Below are 26,664 nucleotides of genomic sequence, written 5' to 3' on the forward strand. Positions count from 1 at the left end.
ATAGGAGTTATTTTCATATTATTTTCGACATCTCGTCAAAGATGAAGATTTCTGGCGTTTCTCAAGTATGTGATTATAATCCAGGATTCGGATCTCACATACTAATAAAAGAGTTTCTGCTCAATAAAAAAGCTTCTTTCCATCTCAACAATAGATGTCTTTAGTGAAGTTGTAATGATTCAAGAACAACGTTTCAAAATTGGTTCATATAAACATAGAACTTCCAAGAATTTGAATAGTGTGGTTGTCAATAATGGGTAGAATTGGTGAACGTTACACGTTTGTAAAGTGATCAACTAAACCAGCCTATAACGGTTGTCAGCCCCGTAAATGCCCAGACTTCCATATTCTTCTTCATGTTTGATGAGATGTCAAAAATAATATGTATTATTAGATTAATGATTATAAAAGTTAGGGATAAATTATAATATATAAGGCCAATTACTCTCAGTAATAGTCAATGTCAGGGGGAACTGATGTGACACGAACAGAAGAAGAAATTATAATATTTAATTAGCAAATCGGTTTGAAACTTTATATCTGCTACTAGTTGCTACACAGGTATGTGTGCTTAAATTCCAAATAAGATCGTAAATGTCACTAAGTCTTATTTATTTGAAAAATTTAATAAACTACAAATCATGATATATCGCTCACTCCTTTCAACGTCATATATCAAAAATTGTCAATTTTCAGTTGTGCATGTTTTGGAATGCCCAGAAAATGCACTTTATTCCAGCAAGAGCGGCATATTTTTCACTTAATATTTACCCACTACAGGGCAGAAAGTGTTGTTTTCGCATTTCGAAGAAAAGTTATTGTTTAATAATTTTTTAAATGAACTAAATATTTTTCAAATGGAGAAAAAACAATCAAGTTTTACCTAAAAAGATCTGTTGCACAGTAAAAAGTTCAAAAAGTGGCTTGATATTTATTTTTAATACATCTTTTTATATTTTTGAACTTTAAAAACGTTCTCCTGAAAAATCAAGTTTTTTGATATATAACGTTGTTAAAAGGAGTGAGGGATTTATTATTTTGAAATAATTTTATTCGGATGATAAAGTTTGCCCATATCCTCAGAAAGGTTTAAATAACAAAATTATGAAAGCCAACTTTTGCTTTAAACATCAGAATAATAAAAACACGGCAATAATGGTTCAGTGAATTGAAAACATTATTTCCACATAGTGAAAAGACCCTATTAGGGCGCTTGTCCACTTCCTGGAATTCCGTGTAATTTTACCGTCCGGCACGTCATTTAGCGTTTCAAAATGACGATTGGCTTGGATTGGCTCGTGCTTTTGTCCATCTTTCTTCGGATCGGAGCTCTTGATCGGTGCGTGAACACATTCCGCGTAAATTCGATCACGCTAAACTGTCATAGTCGTTTTCATTTTTCAAAACTGGACTGCCGGACGGTGAAATCCCTTAAAAACGGGACCCCCAGACAAACGCCCATACTCAATGACATTACCGATTCTCACTAACACTTAGATAAAGTGCAAATAACAAGGCATAATTAATAAATGCGTTTGTAATATCGAGAGTAGATTATTGTAACGGTATATACACGGGTCTACCAAACAATAAAATGACTCGACTGCAATCAGTGTTAAACGCAGCAGCGAGACTAATTTTTGGAATTTCTAAATTCAGTCACATCACCCCACTACTTCACAAACTCCACTGGTTACGCTTTCCCGAAAGAGTTGAGTATAAACTCTGCCTACTCATGTATAAATCAATACACAATATGGCTCCAGAGTATCTTAAGGAGCTGTGTATTCTAGATGAATTGGTTGATAGACGTCTCACGCTTCGATCGGCTACAACATCTGCAATGGGCAAAGTTATCTTACCAGCTCTCAACCAACGCACTAAATTTGGCGAGCGTGCCTTTGCTGTTGCAGGACCGACGGCGTGGAATGCTCTTCCACCAATGGTTAGAAATAGTGAGAGTGAGATGATCTTTAGAAAAAGACTAAAAACACATTTGTTTGCCAAATCATTTCCACCATAATATTTTCCCCAATTCATTCACCGTGAAGCGCCCTTGAGGTATTTTTTTACGAAAATGGCGCTATATAAGTTATCCAATTTTATTATTATTATAATAACCCCAACACAATTATTTTTTTTTTTTGCATAATTATATTCTGAAACTTTTCTTAAATTTCTGTCATTACATTATTTGGACAAGAAAAAAATGGGCGTCATCTTGTGTGGGCATTTTCAATTGTCATGTAAATTAACATTTTCATAAAATTCTTTATTCGCTCTTGCAAAATTCAGTTCCACGAATTTTGAATGGATTTTTTGGATTTTTCTAGTGTACCCCAGAAACAATCCCTGGGATGATCAGACCATCTTCTTTCATATAAAAACAATAGATGCTTCATCTCAAATAGAGACACCTAAAATAATAAATATTCATTTATTGATTTGGCGTTTAATTTGTAAAACTCCAATTTAATTTATGTATTAATTTAAACACAAACACAGATTTTTTTAGTGTACTAAATTGTATTTTATTAACAAAAACACATAAAAAATTTATATTGTGACAATTGTATCACCTTGTTAAGACATTATCAAACGACATTATGACATTATCAAATTGTCACAATATAAATTTTTTATGTGTTTTTGTTAATAAAATACAATTTAGTAGACTCAAAAAATCTGTATGTGATTTAAAATTAATACATAAAATCAATATTCAAGTAATTAAAAAAAAAAAAACAACCATTAGACGTTTCCGCATTTTCAACCAACATCCTCAAATAATCATCTTTTAGAAACTTATACAGAATGCTCCTAAAAATGCACCTCACAGCACCGTACGAAAAATTCGATTAAAACTTCAAAAGTAAGCAAAAATACCTTTTAAGGAATATATCTTAAAATCACTTTGTTGCACGAATGTACGAGTCACTGTACGCATTGCGAAACACCGTTCCGCGCACGCACGTCCAAAGCGCTAGACGCTCGCTCTGTGCGGCGGCTGTGAGAAGGTCAGCGTGTCGTTTATAAAACAAAACTCATTCTCGTCGTCATTGGTCAAATAATACCCGCAGCTGTCGTCGTTGGACACTTGGTCGCAATTGTTCTTGAAGTTGGTGCGACTGTTCTTCGGCTGGCCGCTCACGTTCCACGAGTACTCCTGCTTCTTGCCGCTCTTGTAAACGCAAACCGAGTCATCATTGTTATTTTTCTTCTTTTTCTTCCGCTTGGAGAACACGGTCGAAGGGTCTAAGAAGGCATCCTCGCCCAAACGGAAGTCGGTCTCGTCGTAAAAATAGTTGTGAACCCGTCTTCTCTGCAATTCTTTATTTTCTCGTATGTTCCTATCTACGTTTCTCATTATCTTGCGTCTGGAGTAGCTGGACTTGTCGTCTTTCGAAGTGTCTTCCACCAAGGGGTCGTGACTTCTTTTCTCGTTCTCCGATCTTCCGTCGATGGAGTAGAACGAGCTCCGGCGGCTTCCGAAGAGCTGGATGCTGGTGCATCGGCCATCCATGTCGCTGCCAGTGTATCTGAAAATTGACAAATTTAATATTTTAGCATTTTATTCGCCTCATACATTTGTTTTACCGTTCTTACCTTACTCATTTGTTCATCCATCTAGGAAATCACATTTTGATTGCATTCAGACTACTTTTGCCAACACCATGGTTCACTTCCATGCATTAATTATGGACCCAGGACTCCATTGTGTACTTTATGTAGATATTTATATACATATTTATATTGTTTTTGACATCTCATCAAAGATGAAGAAGAATATGGAAGTCTGGGCATTTACAGGGCTGACGACCGTCATAGGCTGGTTTAAGTGATCACTTTACACACGTGTGACATCCACCAATTCTACCCATTATTGACAACCACACTACTCAAATTCTGGGAAGTTCTATATATATGAATCAATATTGAAACATTGTTCTTAAATCACTAGAACTTCACTAGAGACATCTATTGGTCAGATGAAAAGAAGCTTTTTATTGAGCAGAAACTCTTTTATTAGAATGCGAGGTCCGAATTCTGGATTATAATCACATAAATGAGAAACGCCAGTAAAAATCATTTTCATTTTTATTATTTTAGCCTATAATTTAACGGTCATCAGTCGCTAACTTATATTTTTAACGGTCTTCTAATGGTTCTTCATCTTTGATGAGATGTCAAAAAACAATATGAAAAATAACTCCTGTAATTGGAAATAATCCAGATTTGTTAACAAGTATTTGGACACACTCAAAATGTTGTTAATATATATATTAAACGTGTCTTAATTAGGACAAAGTGTTATCTATTGTTTTTATACGAAGGAATATGAAATTCTGTGCATTCCAGGGCATATAACCCGGCGTTTGGCTGGTTTACATCATGTAAATGCCATAACTAGGCGAAACAATTGTGACAATATAAATTTTTAATAAAATAAAACTTGGTAGAATCAAAAGCCGCTTGTCAGGAGCTTGGTCCAATCCATTTTTCTCTATGCTGCTGAAAAATGGACCATAAAAGAAGCAGAAAGGAGAAAAATTGATGCCTTCAAAATGTGGTGTTGGAGGCGCATACTCCGAATTCCATGGACAGCTAGACGCACCAATGACTCCATTCGCCAGGAACTACACTTGGATGGCTCGAATCTGTACCCGATGGATTCTCCAGTTCTTTGGACACGTTGAGCGTGGCAACGAGGATAGCCTGGAACGACTAGTTGTGATCGGTAGCCTGGAGGGAAAGAGAGGGAGAGGAAGATCCCCCACACAATGGACCGATCAAATTAAGGCAGCAGCAGGCACCTCGGTGGTTGGAGCGCTACGTGCAGCGCAGTCAAGGGATGACTGGAGAAGAGTCATTGCTTCAGCAAGGGTCACAACCCTCAGCAATGAGGAATAAGACAAAGTAGAAGAAGACTAAAAAAATCTGTGTTTGATTTAACAATTAACACTTAAAGTAAAAGAATCACCTAAAAGTGTCATAGTTAAAGGCGTTCTTGCTGCTGTTCATCAGCTCCAGCCTGCGCTTCCTGACGAGCTCGCGGAAGTCCTCCTCCTCGATGTGGAACTCGGGGTTCTTGGCGTTCATGAACAGGTACCCCGAGGCGGAGTTCAGGCGGAGCGTGCCCGACTGGCTGAGGCAGCCCGACCGCTCGATGTAGCGCGGCACCTTGTTCAGCAGCCCCTTGGCCGGCTTGGACCGGCCCCCGGCCTTGGCCGCCGTCGGGATCGGGGACAGGGGGTCGTGGTACTGGGGTTTCCTGGAACGTTTGAGATCATAATAGATCTAGCCAAAGAATGAATAGTTTATTAGAAATCCCTTTTTGTAAATCGTAGTCGTACAGGTGAAAGTGACCAACTACCGAAACGTAAAATGTTTAGAAGGCCCATTTAAGTCACTTTTGCTTGGCAAGAAAATAAACATCAATGCAGTTAGTCATTTTTACCAAGTCAATATATTATACTTTCAAGTTTAAAATCCTTTGGGATTTTTTCAGGGCAATATTAAGCTAGTAAGATATCAAATAGTCAATAAACACGTTTTTGTAAAACAATACACTTGGTCACTTTCTCCTGTATGACTACGAAATATACTTTGGAAACTTTAGAAACAGTCCAAAAACTTATTATTAAAATCATGCTTAAAAAAATTTTTATTTTTTTTTTAATTACCTAACATCCAAGTGACTCTGAAATCTAGCTACGGCTTATGCAACACCGTTTATCATGTCCCTACTCAGGCTTCAAATTTATAAGTTTCATAGCCTATGCCTACTTGTGAGTGAATTTACTCTTTATGTTTAAAGTTACTATAATTTCATGTAATTCATGAGTGAAAATTCTCAGCAATAACACTCGCTTCAAAAAAATTCAACTTTTCCTTCCAACCAATTATTTCAGGAAGCTGAACTTTTAGAGCTACGAGAAATCTATTGCCAACAGTGTCTAAAATATATTTTTATGCACCAGCATTTATTTCCTAAAAATAATAATAGATCTAGCCAAAGAATGAATAGTTTATTAGAAATTCCTTTTTGTAAATCCAGACTCGCGCAAAGACACTCATTTTTCATAGCTACAAAACAGTTCAACTTATTAGACAAAGACTATTTGTTAGATGTTAATTACCTAAGTTTGTGTAGATTTAAAATTTTGCTTAGATTATTTATTGAAGAGACAGATTTAAGCTCCTTTTTCTTGTAGTACATGCTTGCTAACTTTTTACATTTTCATCTTTTTTATGTTTTTAAGTTTTTAATTCAATTTTTAAAAAAATAATAATAATAATGTTTGTTTTCTGATAGTCAAGTATTTTTTGAATTTTATATTAACACTATTATTCTACTTATATGTGCGACAAAACGATGTATGATAGATGTGCGAATAGTGAAATAAGGAAGGAATGCAAAGCTGAGATAAGCATTATCGATAAAATTAAGAAAGGTGTGTTGAGATGGTTTGGACATGTAGAACAAATGAGTGAGGAAAGAACGGTAAAACAAATTTATGAGGCGAATGTGAAATTTAGTGGGAAAAGAAGCAGAGGAAGACCGAGAAAAACATGGCACGATCAGGTATGCCAAATACTTGAAAGTGGTCAGGTTAGGAGTCGTAACAATCGGCGGGTATGTATGAGGAGATGCATGAACGTGGAAGAGGCGAAGAATGTTTGCTAGGACAGAGTGGTGTGGCGCTCTATTCTCTCTGCCTACCCCTGTGGGGATGCGGCGTGATGGTTAGTTAGTTAGTTATTCTACTTATAATACCTATACCATTATACCCTTTACTATGACTAAATTATATTGTATACCCACACACAGGCCATGCCTTTGTGGGATCTTTTTTTGGATTTATATTTATATTTTATTCATATTTTTTTTGTATTTGAATTTATGTCATGTAATGCAAAAGAATTTAAAATAAATAAAAAAAATACCTTTGTACGTTATCCGTAAAAGAAGACGTGAGTGTTGTAGACAAAAATATCGAAATCTTCTAGTACACAACCATAATACACGATTTAAACACAACGAAGGTTTGATAGTCCCAAGAATAAACAATAAATATGGGAGTCGAACACTGCAATATATCGTTCCGAACATTTTTAATTTGTTGCCGACGGATGTTAGAGGTCAAAATAAAATATGGAACAAAGGCAAAATAAAGGAATGGGTAAATGATCAAGAGTTAATTTTATGAAAATTGTAGAATAATTTATATTCTTAATTTTTCTCTCTTTTTTGTGTGTATATTAGGTTAAAATGGTTATAAACAATAAAAAATGTAAGCAAAAAGAACTCCACCGACAAGACACACAAGGTGGCTTGGTGGGTATTTGCAAAATATATTTTTTAAATATGTTCAATACATATTGTGATATAAAATAAATGTATACAATTTATTTTAATAAAAAATTTAACACACAAGGTGGGCTTGGTGGGCCTCTGCAAAAAATATATTTTTTATATTTGTTTAAAGTTGTTTTTTTTAAATAAATCTAGACAATTTGTCAGTAAAAAAAATTTAAAATAAAAAAAAAAGTTGCATTTTTGGGATTTCTATTACTCCTTTGAGAAATTTTTTCTTTGGACGGCCATGTACGGCCATGCTCCCGGACAGGTTAGTTCTTACTTTTTCTTTGGGAAGCAGTTACAGTGGCAACTGCATACGCTGGGTGCATACTCGGTTTCATCGGGAAACTGCATCAGGGGAGTTCCACCTGGAAGGAATGAGAATCTCAGCACAAATTTCATAATTTTATCAATAATGCTTATCTCAGCCTTGCACTCTTTCCTTATATTACCATTCAAACTTCATACGTCGTTTTGCCGCACATTTCTCTTAGAGATTTTTTATTGTATTAAGACTACTTTCATACTTCTTTTGAAACTCCATACTTCACTCCATATTTGCACATGCAATAAACACCTCATATTTGTACATATCGCTCACTCCTTTCAACAACGTCATATATAAAAAATTGTCAATTTTCAGTTGCGCATGTTTTCAGAATGCCCAGAAAATGTACTATATCCCAGCAAAAGCGGCATATTTTTAACTTAATATTTACCCACTACAGGGCACAAAGTGTTGTTTTTGCATTTTGAAGAAAAGATATTGTTCAATTATATTTTTAAATATGTTCAAGTATTTTTTGCAGGGTTTTCAAGTATTTAAATATTTTAAACAATAAAACCCACAATTGGCATTTAGATAGAGTAATTATTTCAAAATCTTATAAAATTGAATCTGGCGGATTCGGAAAGTAGGCGACACAACTAAAGAATTATTATTGCTAAAGTAAATAATTTCACTGACTCATTGACTCTAATTACTAATACTCAAGCTGACAGGATATCGTATTGAATTACTTTTAAAAATCGCCATAAAACCATTGGCATAGGGGGCGGGGCTTTGAAATATTTTCATCTTATCTTTTTTATTTCGTTATAAATTTACATAAACGTATTGGCATTTTTTCGTACAGGACAAAAGTGATTTTGTTATACATATTAACGGGATTTCGTTATATAAATGCATTTTTGTATGAATAATTAGTTTTAGGGAATAAATTTCTTTTTTTTTTCGCCATATATCATTTTTCACTATATTGCGATTCGTTATATTGCGATTCTACTGTATTAGGCTTCCAGTAGTTCCTTATTTCACCATTTGAGCATGTATCATACCTATGGACCTATTCACCCTATGGATGATGTATCAATATATACCAGGGGTGTTAGTTGAAGTTTGCCGGTTTTTTCAATAAAGAAAACGCTTAATTCTTAAGGGAATCACCAATTTTTTTAATTCAAAGTATTGACCATTGGATTCTATACATTTTGCCCATCTTTGAGGCAAATCATGGATACCATTCCAAAAAAAATTCTCTTTCGAGGCAAACCATTCGACGACCATTTCTCGACTTTTTCAAAATTGGCGAAGCGCTGCTCTGCGAGTGAGTGTCCCATCGATGCGTAAAGGTGATAGTCAGACGGGGCAAGGTCTGAGGAGTACGGCGGGTGCGATAAAATTTCCCAATTCAATGCTTTGAGTGTTCTTCACCACTTTAGCTGTATGAGACGGTGCGTTGGTTGCGACAATTTTCGATTTGTCTGTCGTTCATTTGGTGTGGTACCCATTTTCCATACTTTTGGATCTTTCCCATGGATTTTAAACGTTGGCAAATTGCTCTTCGGGTCACATTAAGTGTTTGGGCCAATTGTATTGCGATTGGGTTGGGTCTTCATCCAATAACGCCTGCAATTCCTTGTCTTTTCGAATTTTTTCGTTGCACCAGGATGCTCATTGTCTGTTAAATCTAAATCTCCACTTTTAAATTGACGAAACCATGTCTCACATGTTCTAATCACTGGAGCATGTTCACCATAAGCTTCTACCAGCAACCGATGAGCTTCAACTGCTTTTTTCTTTTGATGAAATAAGAAAAGCAACGAATGCCGCAAATGCGATTTACTTGGAACGAAACTCGACATATTCACTTAGGTAAACAACTATGACACTATTATTTTGGCAGAATGTAACTTGTGTATTTTTGAAGTTTGATGTCTATAGAAAAATATGACAAAGATGCCAAATCATAGAAATGTATACATATCTCTAGCGACATCTATGAGTAAAACCGGCAAACTTCAACTAACACCCTTATGTATTGTAGGTGAGATCGCTATTATTACCTTGTAGTATCTCTCTCGGGTCTGCTGGTAACCTAGTTCCCTTGGAAACCCCTCGCAATATCTCCCCATCGGCTGTGATGACATCGCCTTCCAGTCTGACGGCACCTCGAAGAGCCTGCGATACCACAATTTAACATTTTAATCCAAACACTTCTTCAAATAAACTTCTTCACAATTTTCCCGGATGGATGGTGAAAAAAAAATCCCGTATAATCGATTTCCCTATTGATAAAAAAAAAATTTAAAAAAAGAGAAAATTTAAACTGTGCTATATGCGCTTTTGTCCGCTTCTGTAATGTAATGGTCAGTGTATTTAGCTACCGTGCTGGAGGTCCCGGGTTTGATTCCCAGGAGGGAAGAAAATAAATATTAGTGATTTTACACTGTAATATTTATTAAATATTACCCTGGACTGGTTCCTGAGGCGCAAGAGTGATCACCTTGCCTTCATGTAAGTAATGATCAACATAACATTGCGGCAATTTGATGCAGTGCCCTATGCACCATTGGGTGATGCGGATAAGGGTTATAAGAGAGTAAGTAATATGCTCTTAGCTATTGTCCAGCTACGTAGTGTTTGATTCCCAGGGGGGTGGGGTCAAATAAATATAAGCGATTTTTACATTAATATTTATTCAATAATACCCTGGACCTGATACTTGAAGCGGAGGGCTGATCACATTTCCTTTATATGTTAACGACCAAGATAACACTGCATTTTTATGATGCAGTACCCTATGCACCATCGGATGGGGATAATGGTAAGAAGAAAATTAAATAAAAAAGATTATTAAAAATTTTAAGAAATATACATGACATATCGCTCACTCCTTTCAAGAACGTCATAAATCAAATATCGTCAATTTTCAGTTGTGCATGTTTTCGGAATACCCAGAAAATGTACTATATTCCAGTAAAAGAGACATATTTTTAACTTAATATTTACCCGCTACAGGGCAGAAACTGCTGTTTTTGCATTTTGAAGAAAAGGTATTGTGAAAATATTTTTTTTGAATATTCTAAATATTTTTTAAATGGAGAAAAAAACCTTCAGGTTTTACCTAAAAAGTTCTGTTGCACAGTAAAAAGTTCAATACGTGGCTTGATATTTATTTTTAATACATTGTATTATATTTTTAAACTTTAAAAACGTTCTCCTGAAAAATCAAGTTTTTTTTTAATTTTGACGTTCTTGAAAGGAGTGAGCGATATATGTGAGATACTGTTATTCTATCACTGCGGACCACAAATGTAAGTACTTGAGATATATTATTGAGACTCAAGTGTCTCGGATAATATGCTTCCAGCTAACCCGACCCTGGAAATTGGGAGTGTACTGTATATGAAAATTTGTCCCATCCCCATATGTCGCATTTGTCAGGCCCGCATTGGGCAGAAGTAACAATTCGCCCCTCAAAAAATCCGACAGGGTGTGTACAAAGTAGAGTCACCGACCTGAATGGCTTGCTGTTCATCTCGGCGCTCATCCTCAGTGTTCATGGTGACGAATCTCAGTACCAGCAGGTTGAGGCAGGCGGCCACGATGGCGAGCCCAAACAGGATGAAGATGAGGGCAAACATCACGTAGGACGGCTTCGAGTTGAGGGCGTTGTCCTTCTGCAGCGCCACCATGTCACCAAACCCTGGAAAATATCAACAAATAGCATACTTAATGCTTTTGGAGGAGCAGAACAAAGATTTGCAAAATTCGGCAGTCACTTTGTGGTAAAAATCTATCCATTTTCAATTTAAGTGTTACATAGTAAATACCACTATTTCTAAAAATAATTTTTCAGAATTTCCAACCATAGAAATCCTAAAAATCAACACTTAAAAACAATTTTCTCCGCCTTATTCCTCATTACTGAGGGTTGTGACCCTTGTGGAAGCAATGACTCTTCTCCAGTTATCCCTTGACTGCGCTGCATGTAGCGCTCCAACCGCTGAGGTGCCTGCTACTGTCTTAACTTGATCAGTCTATTGTGTGGGGAATCTTTCTCCAAAGTGAAAAGGGTGTTCAAAGAACTGAAGAATCCGTCATGTACAGACATTGGCCAGAGTCAAGCCACCCAAGTGTAACTACTGACGAATGGACTCTAGGTGCGTCTAGCTGTCCATGGAATTCGGAGCATGCGGCTCCAACACCACATTTCGAAAGTGTCTATTTTTTTCCTTTGGTCCATGTTTCAGCAGCATAGAGAAAAATGGAGTGGACCAAACTCCTGACAAGCTTAATCTTGGTGTTGTTACTCACACCCCGGTCTTTCCAGATTTTCTCTAGCTTAGACATGGCACTTTTGACATTGGCGATACAATGTCTGATCTCTCCTTAGCAAGTTCATTCATTGCTAATTTTAAATCCAAGTAACTGAATCTCGTTTATTATATAAACCTTCGAGTGAGTTTCCGAGATCACCAAACCAATCAATAAAGAGGGAGTTAAAGATCTATAAAACCTGCATAAGACCGATCATGACATGCTGTTCAAAAACAAGATCTGGCATCACCAGAATGAAGAACCCCCTTAGAACCACTGAGATGAAGACTCTACGACCCATCACAGTGAGTATGTCGAAGATGTTGTATGATGGGGAAGAGCAAGAAGACGATTTTGGTGAAATCATGTGGAGACAGTCTCAGACAGTCTGCCGCCTGATCCTCAGTATACTAATCACAAGTAACCGCAAACTCAATTCCCATCTGCACAATGTCTCTCGCACTATATCAAAAGTAACCAAATACAACGCTTATAAGCGTCTCCCGTTCTCTACGAACAGTATGTAAACGACGCTCTTAAGCATTTCCTGAATCCCGTTTCAGTGAATCCATTAGATTGGTGCCCAAAATGATGAATTGTATCCCAATCGACTCCTTACTAAGGTTGTATACAAAAGTTTGAATATAACATACTATCGAAGTCTTAAGTAATTCTTTTTATGAAACCAAGCATTCTCATATTTTTGTTGATTATTTTGTTTATGTGCGATAGAAAACTGATTTCTCACTCATTCGTTCCGTCTCTCTAAGCATAAACAGGTATAAGGTATAAACACAAACGGAATTACCAATGGTGGTGAGTGTAATGAAGCAGTAGTAGACGCTGTCGAAGTAGCTCCAGCCTTCGAACCTGGAGAAGGCGGCCGCCCCGCCCGCTATGATGAGCGAGGAGAGGGTGGTCACCACGCAGATCAGGTCCAGCTCCGAGGCTCCAGTCTGCCGGCAGTTCAGGGCGCGCTTCACCGATCTTATTATGACGCTGAAAAATACAATCAGAAGACAGACATTACTATGACCCTCTTCCATATTTATTTATTTTATTTTATTTAAACTTCATGTGCAGAAAAGAAATGAGTACATTGGCGGACTTATTGCGAAAAAGCAATATCTTCCAACCAACCAAAAACAGACAATAATGACATTGATCAATACGTTTATACCATATATAGCTGTTTGCAATCAGAGGGTAGATATAGTACTTGAATATTTAAAAAAAAACATAAATTACAAATTGATGATAATAAGGAAGGCAAAGGAAAAGGGGAGTTAAGGGAAGGAGATAGAGGGAAAAACTAAGGGAAGAAGTTTGATGGACAGTTAAGGTTCTAATGATATTGTGACGTTTCTCAATAGTTATTAGAGAAGGTGCATTTGACTATTATATGTAGTGAGAATGTATCAATTTTTGGGTAACAATTCGGTGTTTGAAAATGAAGCGGAATGCTTTGAAATACGTCACAACAGATTTTAAGAAATAGCGGTATTTACTGAGTAAATCTTAAATTAAAAATGAATAGATTTTACCACAAAGTGACTCCCAAATCAATTAATTAAAAAAATAATTTATCGACTCTGTAAAGAAAAGATAGCCAGGGTATTTTGGCCATTTTACGAGGGGAGAGAAATACCAAGTAATACGTTTTATATTACAAGGCCAAGTCGAATATAAACACAACATAGGAGAGATAGCATTTCGACTGCATTCAGTCTACTATCATTCTTCTTTTGCCAACTCCAAGCTTCACTTCCATACATTGGGGTTGGAACCAGGGCTGCATTGTGCACTGCCAGTTTAGCCTAAAGTTAAGTAAAAAAACTAATAAAACATCAATGTATTTAAAAAAAAAGTACCTGCTAAGCATGTTAACCCTTTCTCCGATGCTCTGGAACATGACAAGTCCAAGGGGTATTCCAACAATTGCGTAAAACATTGTGAACAGTTTTCCACCGATGGTGCAGGGAGTTGAATGCCCATAGCCTACAAATAAAATAGTTATTTTTTAACAGTAATCTAAGGTATAATACAAAATTGGTATATAACCATATCAAGTCACTACCAGAATGTGGAATATTGTGAATGGATATCGTAGTTGAGTAATAAACTAGTAAAAAGTATAATAATCCTCTAATACTGAACTATGATAGATGCTTCACCCACAACGAAGGGTTGATGGTCCCAAGAGTGAACAATAAATATGACTGTATGTATTAATTTGAAATCAAACACAGATTTTTTGAGTCTACTAAGTTGTATTTTATTAAAAAATTAATATTGTGACAATTGTTTCGCCTTGTTAGGGCATTGTCTGTCATAACCCTTGTACATAACAAGCAAGGGAAATAATAGCGTAACTCACCCATCTTAACCGGTTGACTGCCAAAAGCGTCTTCAGACGCATAATTTTCTGTGAACGGAGCGCCGCTCATACAAAAATGACGTCTTAAGACGCGCCGTTTTAAATGGGCTTTTAGTAAAGAAAATCAATTATTTGAAATGTACAAATATATTGAACGCATAGTGACATCTATTGAGAATATCTTTGCATACTTGGAATTGAAACAGAATTTGTTTTTACCACTTTAAACGTAAATTAAAGAGAGCTTTGTCGTCGGAACAACTAATGGCGCTCAGGGTTGTCCAATAATCCCCGAGTTGCCATCACTGCCGAATCTGATGACAGTGATTTTAGTGTCGATTCTGATGATTTTCTATTTTTAATTTTTTTAAATCAAAGTGTGTGTGTGTGTGTGTATACTTTTAATATTAAACTTACATAAACAATTACTTTTGACATATAATTTAGTTTTCATATTTTCTGACAAATTTTGTGACAACCCTGCACCATGAACAATTAATTTTATGATTATGGATAAATAACTGAACGACTGGCGCGCTCTTCATTTATTTGGCAAGTTTTATAAATAAATGTTAACACACTTTTAATAACAATATGTTTAGAAGGTATTATTTTTGTTGTAAAATTCGCAGCATGCTGTGGGTACCGCCATACATGTACCTGCCGGCAGTTAACCGGTTAATAAAAATAATAAAATTAAAACAAACATGTTGCTATGTTGTGATTTCCTATAGGTTAGCAGTCAGGGGAGGAAAGGTAACATACCTATAGTGGTAAGCACGGTGGTGGCGTAGTAGAAGGCTCCGGTGAATTTCCACTGCTGTCCAGCCTTGTGCGGCTCCGCCTTCAGGACCACGGTCTCCATCACCTTGAAGTCCTCGGGAGAGATGTTGTACTTGCTGATCACCATGTATTCTATGGCTGAACATAAAATTTGAGTGTTACATCTATTTTATTTATAGATACTAAAATGTTGGCTGGCATCAAAAGTGAATGCGGTAAGGTGGGTTTAAAGATAAACATGACTAGGAATAAGTCAAGTCTAGCACAAATGTAACCCAACCGATTACAATCAAATGTCAACATATCACAAAAGTTGAGTCCTACGTTTATTTGGGTCACACTCTAAAACTGAGGAGGGATAATGCCGAACTGGAAAGGCGAAGAGATTTTATGGGCTGCATTTGGTAAATTATCAAATGTCCTGAAATCCCCAAACACTCCCATCTATCTGAAGAGGAAAACATTTGATGTGTCTGCACTCATATCGCTCACTTCTTCCAACAACGTCACGTCATATATCAAAAGTTGTCAATTTTCAGTTTTGCATGTTTTCGGAATGACAAGAAAATGTACTATATCCCAACAAAATCGGCTTATTTTTAACGTAATATGTACCCGCTACAGGGCAGAAAATGTTGTTTTTGCATTTTAAAGAAAAGGTATTGTTTAATTATTTTTTTAAATGTACAAAATTTTTTTCAAATGGAAAAAAAACATACAGGTTCTACCTAAAAAGGTCTGTTGCACAGTAAAAAGTTCTATAAGTGGCTTGATATTTATTTTTTATACATTTTATTTTACCTTTAAACTTTAAAAACGATCTGCTGAAAAATCAAGTTTTTGATATTTGATGTTGTTGAAAGGAGTGAGCGATATATGGTGAGATTAGCGAAGCATTTTTATTGAGCAGAAACTCTATTCGTATGTCAGGTATGAAACCTGGATAATAATCACATACATGAGAAACTCCAGAAAATACACTTTTCATTTCATTATTTTAATTTATAATTTGACCAGATAATATTTATTAACATATCACATTTTACATACACACATTTTATTATATTTTTAAACTTTTCTTTGATATATGACGTTGTTGAAAGGAATGAGCGATATATAAACTCCGGATAACACAAAGAGCAATGGGTAGAAGGATGCTAAACATATCCCTTAGGGACCGAAAAACTAATGTTCAGATGAGGGAAAAGACCAAGGCAACAGATGTGGATCAAAAATTGCAAAACAAAAGTGGAATCGGGCAGGTCATGTGGCATGTATGTCTGAGGTTAGATGCACGAAAAAGGCTATTGACTGAAGGCCTATAACAGGACGCAGAAGCGTTGGTAGGCACTGAAAGAGTCGCGTCCAACAGGGAACTGTGGAATGTCAATATATTAAATAATACAAGAAAAAAAATAAGAGATAATGCAAACCTTGCAGCACCTCCCAGCGCCGCTTCTCGGTCTCGGACTCGAGCGCGTCGAACACGGCCGCGCCGACCAGCAGGTAGGTGAAGGTGCAGACGATGAGCGACAGCGTGCGCACGTTCTGCTTCTTCATGGCGCCCCCCCGCTCCGCGCCCCACTCCGTCTCCTCCGCGAGCCACAGCTTGGCGGCTCCTACCACCGCACTATCCGCCCTGGGGAATCATCCCCGTCTCTGCACATAACACCAAACGTTCAAGCTCACCGATTGGACAGTCGTCAAACTGCCAGCAACATTGCATGGACTAGAAAATTCATGGGTGCTGCAGAAAGATAACGTGATTCGAAGGCATAGCCTAGGTTCGGTTAGGTTAGGTTAGGCGGCTCCTACCACCGCACTATCCACCCTGAGGAATCATCCCCGTCTCTGCACATCACACCAAATGTTCAAGCTCACCAGAAATGTTCAAGCTCAGCAGCATTGCATGGACCAGAAAATTCATGGGTGCTGCAGAAAGATAACGTGATTCGAAGGCATAGCCTAGGTTAGGTTAGGCGGCTCCTACCACCGCACTATCGGCCCTGGGGAGTCATGAAGTCTCTGCACATCACACCAAATATTTAACTCACCAATTAGACAATCGTAAATTGTAAATTAAACGAGTAATTCGCATAACGTTAAAAAAAAATAAAAATTTTAATTGCTCCCTTAATCTTCTAGCGGGCGCGTTGATAAAATTTCCCTTCGCGGGCGCGTGTCATAAATTTTATGTCATCAAGTTTTCTGTATGTAAATTGGTTTTTCTTTATATAAATGTTATGAAATTTCTGTTTTGTAATAAAAAAATTAAAAATGTACTTCAAAAAGTATATATTATGTCTTTCACCATCGTGTAAATTTATTTTTTCCAATAAAAAAATTCTTCCATTGTTTTCTCCTCTCTTCAGTTGGTCTGACATGTTTTACTGTCAAAGCACGTCTTAAATAAATAAAAAATACATTTAGCTATAAAGGAAACGATTTAAATGAAAAATAAATAGGAAAATTATTTCCATATACTTACACCTTAAGGATCGATTTTTTAAATTTACGCTCAAAGGAAATTTCCAAATTTCAATGAAAAACAACAACTTCTTAGCACACTTCTTAGGTACGTCTGTAGTTTAGAGAGACACTGACCCTGGAATGGGTCGAAGCTGGATGCTTGCAATCAAGTGGTAAGGATGGAGGAAGCGATAAGGTGCAATTGTCATAAATTTTATGACAACGCGCCTGCTGGAAGGTTAAAGGTGGGGACTGACCGGAGCATTTCGTCGTAACGTAATATTCACGGCGAGCATCCGACTTCGGATGGAGCTGACTATAGATGGACTATACGAATGCTCGCATCGTAACATGTAATGTTACGACAAAATGGCTCCGGTCAGTCCCCACCTTAATGACTGATATTTCTCATTACGAGTTACAGAGAAAGGGCAGGTCTTTTTTTTACGACATTCAGCCGGGGCTTCGGCCTCAGTAAAAACAAATAATGTTCGCTTAACGAGTAAGATTCTGGAACGAATTATGCTCGTAATGAGAGGTTGTACTGCAACATGCTACAGCCAGCTACAATAAACGCAAAAGTGAGACTAATATTTGGAATTTCTAAATTCAGTCACATCACCCCACTACTTCACCAACTGCACTGCTACGCTTTCTCAAAAGGGTCGAGTATAAACTCTGTCTACTTATATATAAATGAAAACATAATATGGATCCAGAATATCTAAAAGAGACGTGTATTCCAGACGTGTTGGTTGATAGACGTGTCACGCTTCGATCAGCCACAACTGCAATGGGCAAAGTGATCGTACCAGCTCGCAACCAGCGCACTAAATTTGGCGAGCGTGCTTTTGCTGTTGCAGAATGCTCTTCCACTAGTATTTAGAAGTAGCGAGAGTGAGATGATTTTTAGAAAAAAACTAAAAATGCATTTGTTTTCTAAATCATCTTCAACTACCTCCAGTACGGTAGCAGAGCAGGCTGACCATTAAACTATGAGGGGGAAAATACAGTGAGATAAAAAAGGTACCGTAGAACGGGGCTACTTGAACTTTGAAGTGTTAGTTGAGCCCAGTACAAAAAAAAATGATTTGAATCTGTATTTGGTCTACAATAATGAACGTATCGTGACAATAAGTGTCACCTGTCAGGGAAACAATGAATCATGTCAATACGTTCATTATTGGAGACCAAATAAAGTCATTTTTTTTTGTACTGGGCTCAAGTAACACATCAAAGTTCAAGTAACCCCGTTCTACGGTATTCAGTTTAATAAACACAACCTACCTTGACTGCCAGTCCCATTGTTTCAGTCGGTACAAACGGTGTTCCTTATGTCATAAATGCAGTAACATCATCTACAGTTCATTGTTCAAATATGCGTCGGAATCGGTGAGGATTATCTCTTTTTGTAAAGCACTATTTCACAACTCTTGTAGCAAAAACAACTATGTAATCACAAGTGTATTTGACAGGAAAATTTAATTATCGCTGTTACTGTCGCTTTTGGCGCGATTTTTGGCAACTTTTTACGAGTATAATTTGGCGATGTGGATGACTGTAATATCTAATGGAAGTTCCCGTTCGTAAAATCCTTGGAAGACAATGACGATGAGTGGTTCGGAGCCAAGGTTAATGAAATATGTGTTTTGAAGATGTGATGTACTACGCTTATAGATTAGTTTGGCTAGCTTGGTTTTCTTGTTCCCTTTTTATTCACATTCAACCCTTTCCGTTGGGTGTGTCTAAACTATATATCCATCAAAATCTACAGACTCTAGACAGACGAACATAGGTTTAGTTCGAGGATATCAGCAGAACGACACCGTGTTCAATGGACCTTGTGTATTCCATTTCCGTTTCGCTTTCATTTTTCTTCGAATCATGGCGTTTCACAGCGATTTAAGTCATCTGAAACACAGAATAAAAGATTAGCCTCTCAGCGAGACGATTCTAGCAGAGTAAACTGTATTTTTAATTGATGTATTACTTTTTTTTTTTTTTTTTTTGACATCTCATCAAAGATGAAGAAGAATATGAAAGTCTGGGCATTTACGGGGCTGACGACCGTCATCGGCTGGTTTAAGTGATCACTTTACACACGTGTAACATTCACCAATTCTACCCATTATTGACAACCACACTACTCAAATTCTTGGATGTTCTATATATATGAACCAATTAAGAAACCTTGTTCTTGAATCACTAGAACTTCACTAGAGACATCTATTGGTGAGATGTAAAGAAGCTTTTTATTAAGCATTTTTATTATGTGAGGTCCGAATCCTGGATTATAATCACACACATGAGAAACGCCAGAAAACACCATTTTCATTTTTATTATTTAAGCTTATAATTTGACCAGATAATTTATTTATTGGAGATAATCCAGATTTTGTGAACAAGTATTTGGACACACTCAAAATGTTGTAGATGTATTACTTAATAAATACCACTATTTCTTAAAATCTACTGTGACACCTGTTTCGATGAATTCTGCATCATTTTCAAACACCGCATGTGAAGCTAATTCTAAATTTTAGAGTTGGGTCTTTGGGACGTTAACGGTTTAAGAGGGGGTAGGAGCTGTTTCTTATTTTTATTTATTTATTTACTTTTAATTTTTTATTTATTTTTTGTTTTTATTTCTTATCAGTGGGAACATAGACAATAGGGGGGAGGCTTTAGTCACTGTCATATTGTTAATTATGGGTTTATTGTTTACTATGTAATACATTAATTAAAAATGGATAGATTTTACCACAAAGTGACTGCCGAATTAATTAATGAAAAGAGTAAACTGTAACTAAGGAGTGAGTTTTAGTGAACTAAATTGTATCAAAGGAATGAGTTGTTGCAAACTGAACTGCATCCGAGGAATAAGTTCTTAAGAACTGAACTCAATCCGAGGAGCCAGTTCTTGTGAAATAAACTGGGTCAGAAGAGCGAGTTCTTACAAACAGAACTACACCTGAGAAGTGAATTCTTGCAAAGTGAGTGACTGTGACATCCTTAAATTTGTAAGGTGTGAAAATGTCTTTATGTACATAGTTTCAACAATCCACATTTTTAATGTGTTCAGAAAATTCTTAAAATCGAAAAAAAATTCAAAAAAATTGTTTCAACAGAGTTTTTTGATAAAATAGTGAAAAAACAAATGAAAAGAAAAAATTAAAATAAACAGTTTCAACATTTTTGTTGTTGTTAATTAGTGAAAAAACACCTGAAAACATTCTATTGTGAAATCACTCTTACAGTTAATGTACTGAAACTCGAAGAGACTAGGCGTAAAAGTCCACAGATGTCTCTGTGAGTCTTATTTTTAAAATAAATTTTACAAAAATAATTAATAGTGCGGATGTAATATGTCGTCTTTGTTTTGACGATAAAGGGATAAAAATATAGGGATAAATTAATTAAAACAAAAAGTTAAAACAAAGCAAAAGGGAAATATTCAAAGGAAAAAAAGCTTATTTAAGTGTAAATAATAGTTTGTATCAGTTGTAATATTTGTATTAGTTGTCATGTGTAAACGATCAAGATAACACTGGGTTTATATGACGCAGTGCCCTATGCACCATTGGGGTGCGGATAAGGGTTTTAATAAAATAAAAAAGTAATATAAGCTAACTAAACAAATAAAAATAAAAAATATGAGGTAGTCAAATGTATTCTCGCAGGGTGGCTCTATGTGTATGGCAATAATAAACAATGTATAGCAATAATAAACATAGTAAAATAAAATATATATCCTTTTTTTATAACAAATATAACTTTTCCTATGGCCAGAAAATAAGCATATGAAAAATCCACGTAAAGTTTATTTTATTAACTCTACAATTAATAAAATATATTTTTTTAATGAATATGATGGTCTGCGGTTTCCCATCGCCATTATTTATGTCCATTAAGCGGACTGTGGGAATGTGGCAGAAACTTTATGAGTATGGGAGTATACACTAAAAAAAAATTGATTTCATATTTACCCTCTTTTGAAGTCTAAGGCCAAATAATCAGGAATTATCGTGTTTCCTATGGTTAGCTAGAATCAAGAAGGGCAAAAACTAAGTGGCCTGAAATAAAAAAACAACAAAAAAATTATTAGAAAATACATTTTATATACAAATGAATTCTTTCAAGCAATGTATGGAAATCTACAACATTTTGAGTGCGTCCAAATACTTGTTCACAAAATCTGGATTATCTCCAATTACAGGAGTTATTTTCATATTATTTTCTTATTATTTTATTAGTTATTTTCATATTATTGACATCTCACCAATAGATGTCTCTGGTGAAGTTCTAGTGATTCAAGAACAAGGTTTCTAAATTGGTTCATATATATAGAACTTCCAAGAATTTGAGTAGTGTGGTTGTCAATAATGGGTAGAATTGGTGAATGTTACACGTGTGTAAAGTGATCACTTTAACCAGCCTATGACGGTCGTCAGCCCCGTAGTAAATGTCCAGACTTCCATATTCTTCTTCATCTTTGATGAGATGTCAAAAAATAATATAGAAATCTATTGCAGAGCCAATCATTATAGCAGTATATACACGTGTCCATGGAAAGATCCATGCTGGGATAAGAATGATGGATAAAATAAAAAATTAAGATACCAGGAAAAGAACCAAAGTGTGGGATATCATGGATCATGTGGCAAAACTCAATTGGCAATGGGCAGGACATATTGCAAGACAGGACCCCACAAAATGTACCCAGATTTTTTTACGATGGAGACCTTGGGAGAACAAAAGAGGTGTCGGAAGACCCCAAGAGATGGTCCGACGACATAGTCGCTGTGTGGCGTAGAAACTGGCTGCAAGCAGCAACCGACCGGAGGAAATGGAAAGAAGGGGAAGAGGCCTATATCCAGCAATGAAGAACAGAGGGCTCATGGAGAATAAGAAGATACACAGGTCTACCAAACAATAAAATGACTCGACTGCAATTAGCGTGCAATGCTTTTGAAAGTATATATATATTTAATATATTGTTATCCACCTTGAAATCTGTACTTTTTCTTCTCCATATTATAATGGATAAATTTAAACGTTGTGTTTCATTCTCTCTCGCTGCTTGCTGATAGTGTGTGAAGGAGACGTGTATTTACCAGTGCTTACTATTTGTTATTTCATTAATTTTTTATGTTTAAGAATTTTTGTTTCTCTATAAGTGTATTCATTAGTGTATTTTTATATTAGATACTGTATATATGTATTATGTTAAAGGCATTAGCCATTCAATAAATAAATAAACGCAGCAACGAGACCGATTTTCGGAATTTCTAAATTCAGCCACATCACTCCACTTAACTATGCTGATAACACTTTCCCGAAAGGGTAGAGTATATACTCTGTTTTCTTATGTAAAAATCAATGCATAATACCGCTACAGAGTATCTTAAAGAGCTGTGCATTCCAGACAAATACTGATAGACGTCTTACAAATCCATCAGCTACAAAACTGCCATGGGCAAAGTGATCTCACTAGCTTGCATCTAGCGCACTAAATTAGGCATGTGTTTCTTTGCTGTCGTGGGACTGATGGCATGGAATGCTCTTCCACCAGCAGTTACAAACAGTGAGAGTAAGATGATCTTTTTAAAATAATTAAAAATGCATTTGTTAGCCAAATCATTCCATATTTTTTTCCCCAATTTAAACACAGTGAAGCGCCTTTGATGTGGTACTTTGCAAAAATGAAGCTTTATAAACTAATATTTATAACCTAAAATTATTATTACAGTCAAATCTGGATATGAAATAATTCAAGGGATCAGGACATTTTTCTCTTATAAAGAGATCTCTTTTATATCCATGTTTTTTTTACATAAGGGTAAAATAATAATAATAATAATAAATCTTTATTCCAGCTTGACTAAGTGGTGGGTACAATACTTAGTCAGCCATATCGCTCACTCCTTTCAAGAACGTCATAAATCAAAAATTGTCAATTTTCAGTTGTGCATGTTTTCGGAATGCCCAGAAAATGTACTATATCCCAGCAAAAGCGGCATAATTTAAACTTAATATTCACTCGCTACAGGGCAGAAAGTGTTGTTTTTGCATTTTGAAGAAAAGGTATTGTTTAATTATTTTTTTAAATATACTCAATATTTTTCCAATGGAGAAAAAACCTTCAAGTTTTACCTAAAAAGATCTGTTGCACAGTAAAAAGTTCAGTAAGTGGCTTGATATTTATTTTTAATACATTGTATTATATTTTTACACTTTAAAAACGTTCTCCTGAAAAATCTAGTTTTTTTATTTATGACGTTCTTGAAAGGAGTGAGCGATATATGTTTTACAACTTTTTTTTTATAAAATGAAATTAAAATAATAAACAAATAAAAATAAAAATAATGAAATGATGGGACCTTATTCTCCATAGGTTTTTCTTATGTGCATGTATCTTTAATCCAAGTTCGACTGTATTATTGTATTCATTTACAAAAAGTTTATTAAAAAATGTCTCTCTTTCATTTCCTTATCCAACTTCAATGGTGCGTAGGGCATTGAACTAGGTTGATACATCGTCATCTTAGTAAAAAAAAAGCATGTCAGTATCACACTTCAATCACCAGTCCATTCCGTATCAATGATTTGTATTGAAATATAGAGATATCGTAGTCATACAGGAGAAAGTGACCAAGTGCATTTTTTATGAAAACGTGATCATTGACTATTTGATATCTTACTAGCATAATATTGCCCAGAAAAAATTCCCGAAGGATTTTAAACATGGAAGTATAATATATTAGAAGTATCAAAAATGACTAACTGTATTAGTGTTTATTTTATTGCCAAGTAATAGTGACTTAATGGCCCTCCTGAACATTTTACATTTTGTCTGTTGGTCACTTTCTCCTGTACGACTACGATATTTACATTTTTATCCTGTCAGGAGTTGAACTTGACTTTGCAATATGGTAGGCAAGTTCAACTGCACCTTCATAATGCTAAATAAACCTGATAAAAAATGAACAAAAGTACCTAATATTTCCAGTACTTAATTATAATTATACATGTGGCAGCACTGGAGCACAGTGTTGCCATTGGCAGAAAATTAATCTTCTCACATTATCTCTGGAATTATCATCTATGCAAATTTACTCAATGTAGGTATATACAATATTTTTTTTTTGTTACTATTTTATTTTATAATACTATAAAGTTGAACAAAAAATGTCTAACTCATTCCCATCGCTTACTCAAGCCAGATTTTATTATAATTACTAATAATAATAATAATAATGATATTAATATAAAGTGCCATGTGTGAATATAATTTAACTATAAATATTTAAACCCTTACAGTTGTCCCTTTATTATACATATCGCTCACTCCTTTCAAGAACGTCATAAATAAAAAATCATCAATTTTCAGTTGTGCATGTTTTTGGAATGCCCAGAAAATGTACCATATCCCACCAAAAGAGGCATATTTTTAACTTAATATTTACCTGCTACAGGGCAGAAAATGTTGTTTTTGCATTTTGAAGAAAAGGTATTGTTTAATTATTTTTTTTGAATGTACGAAATATTTTTCAAATGGAGAAAAAAAACCTTCAGGTTTTACCTAAAAAGATCTGTGGCACAGTAAAAAGTTCAATAAGTGGCTTGATATTTATTTTTAATACATTGTGTTATATTTTTTAGCTTTTAAACCGTTCTCCTGAAAAATCAAGTTTTTATTTTTATTTATGACGTTCTTGAAAGGAGTGAGCGATATATGATCGAAATCATGACTCAATATGATGAGTCAGAGGGAAAATATTTAGTAATATCAGACAGAATTATAATTTTTAATAAACTTAAAATATTATTTTTTAACATCTCATCAAAGATGAAGAAGAATATGGAAGTCTGGGCATTTACGGGGCTGACGACCGTCATAGAACTCCTGTAATTGGAGATAATCCGAATTTTGTGAACAAGTATTTGGACACACTCAAAATGTTGTAAACTTAAAATATACATAGTACGTATTTTAGGCATTTTTTACGATATGATTTCGAAAGATTATCATCTAGGTTTTTCGAATTTAATGTTATCTGAAAGTTGATCGAAACGCATGCATATTGGTGTTGAATTATGTAAAAAATTAATTAATATCGATTGAAATAAAAATATTTATTTATTTAAGCGCTGGTTTTATCATAGTTAGATATAATCAATTCATGTTTCGACTGCGGAACAAAAATTGATCTGTCTTTTTGACAGTACATACCGAGTTGTATTATACCTTTCTTTAATTTTGAAATAAAAGTACTCTCTTTTTAAGACCTGTTATACTAAAAAGGTAACAACAAATCCGGCGCTATATCCTATTACGAATATAAACATATTCAAGCACTTCACTAAAAATAGATTTTCACATATGACGTGAACTAAAAATACTGTTGGACGTTCACTGCCACAGTTCAACGAATGGTCGGAAGTAGGTCACGTGAATACGTCAATTAGCGGGATGAATTATTTATTAATTTCACTACAATGCAGATATTCACCATTGTGCACACCCCGCGTGTGAGCACGCGAAATAAAACGAAAAACCACTTTCATTCAGGCGAAATATCGCAATTTCGCCAAGCAAAACACAGGTGAACCGTCGCGGAAAGATGTGACATTTGCATTTTAAAAGCGGGAAAACGGATAAATATATATCACAGACTAATAAATGCAGATCAAACTAACCTGTGATCGGAAACGACTACGGTTCATTTACATTTTAAAGGAGAATAGATACAAATTGTTCTCGACATTGGTCGCCGAGAGACATTTCCGACATTCGACAGACAATTTGCAGTTGCGCAGAACGTCAGTTCTAGCCCTTTGCACAGGGGTGCAATGAAAATAATCCCAACACTCAAAAACACGTATTAGCAAACGTCAGACTACTGTTCCAAAACAACTCAAACCAATCAATTCATCTGAATTTTATAAATTTATTTATGGCTAACCATACCCCGCCGCGAGTTGCTGTGTCTCAATCTATTAAGATGGAAAAGAAAAAAACGCACATTTCTTATATGTTTAACTTGACAATCCTTGAGAAGCAGTGCA

The 26,664-nt window shown here is 35.5% G+C and overlaps 1 protein-coding gene across 1 annotated transcript; it reads right to left on the minus strand.

Annotated features, from left to right (window-relative positions):
* Window positions 1-2,853: 2,853 nt before the first annotated feature.
* Window positions 2,854-26,450, minus strand: LOC148306688 (potassium channel subfamily K member 9-like). Its single transcript, XM_088264547.1, has 12 exons — window positions 26,296-26,450; window positions 21,582-21,668; window positions 18,883-19,506; window positions 16,560-16,785; window positions 15,109-15,264; window positions 13,838-13,964; window positions 12,775-12,965; window positions 11,165-11,352; window positions 9,710-9,824; window positions 7,644-7,731; window positions 4,982-5,272; window positions 2,854-3,539 (listed from the first exon to the last, which is right to left on the minus strand). Exons 4-12 carry the CDS (start codon window positions 16,684-16,686, stop codon window positions 2,984-2,986), a joined length of 1,839 nt encoding a protein of 612 aa, XP_088120673.1. The 5' UTR covers window positions 16,687-16,785; window positions 18,883-19,506; window positions 21,582-21,668; window positions 26,296-26,450; the 3' UTR covers window positions 2,854-2,983.
* Between the last annotated feature and the right edge of the window lie 214 nt (window positions 26,451-26,664).

Source organism: Brachycentrus maculatus, unplaced genomic scaffold (assembly GCF_059751285.1).
Source record: "Brachycentrus maculatus isolate JH-2025_06_01 unplaced genomic scaffold, ASM5975128v1 h1tg000231l, whole genome shotgun sequence".
NCBI classification, from domain to species: domain Eukaryota; kingdom Metazoa; phylum Arthropoda; class Insecta; order Trichoptera; family Brachycentridae; genus Brachycentrus; species Brachycentrus maculatus.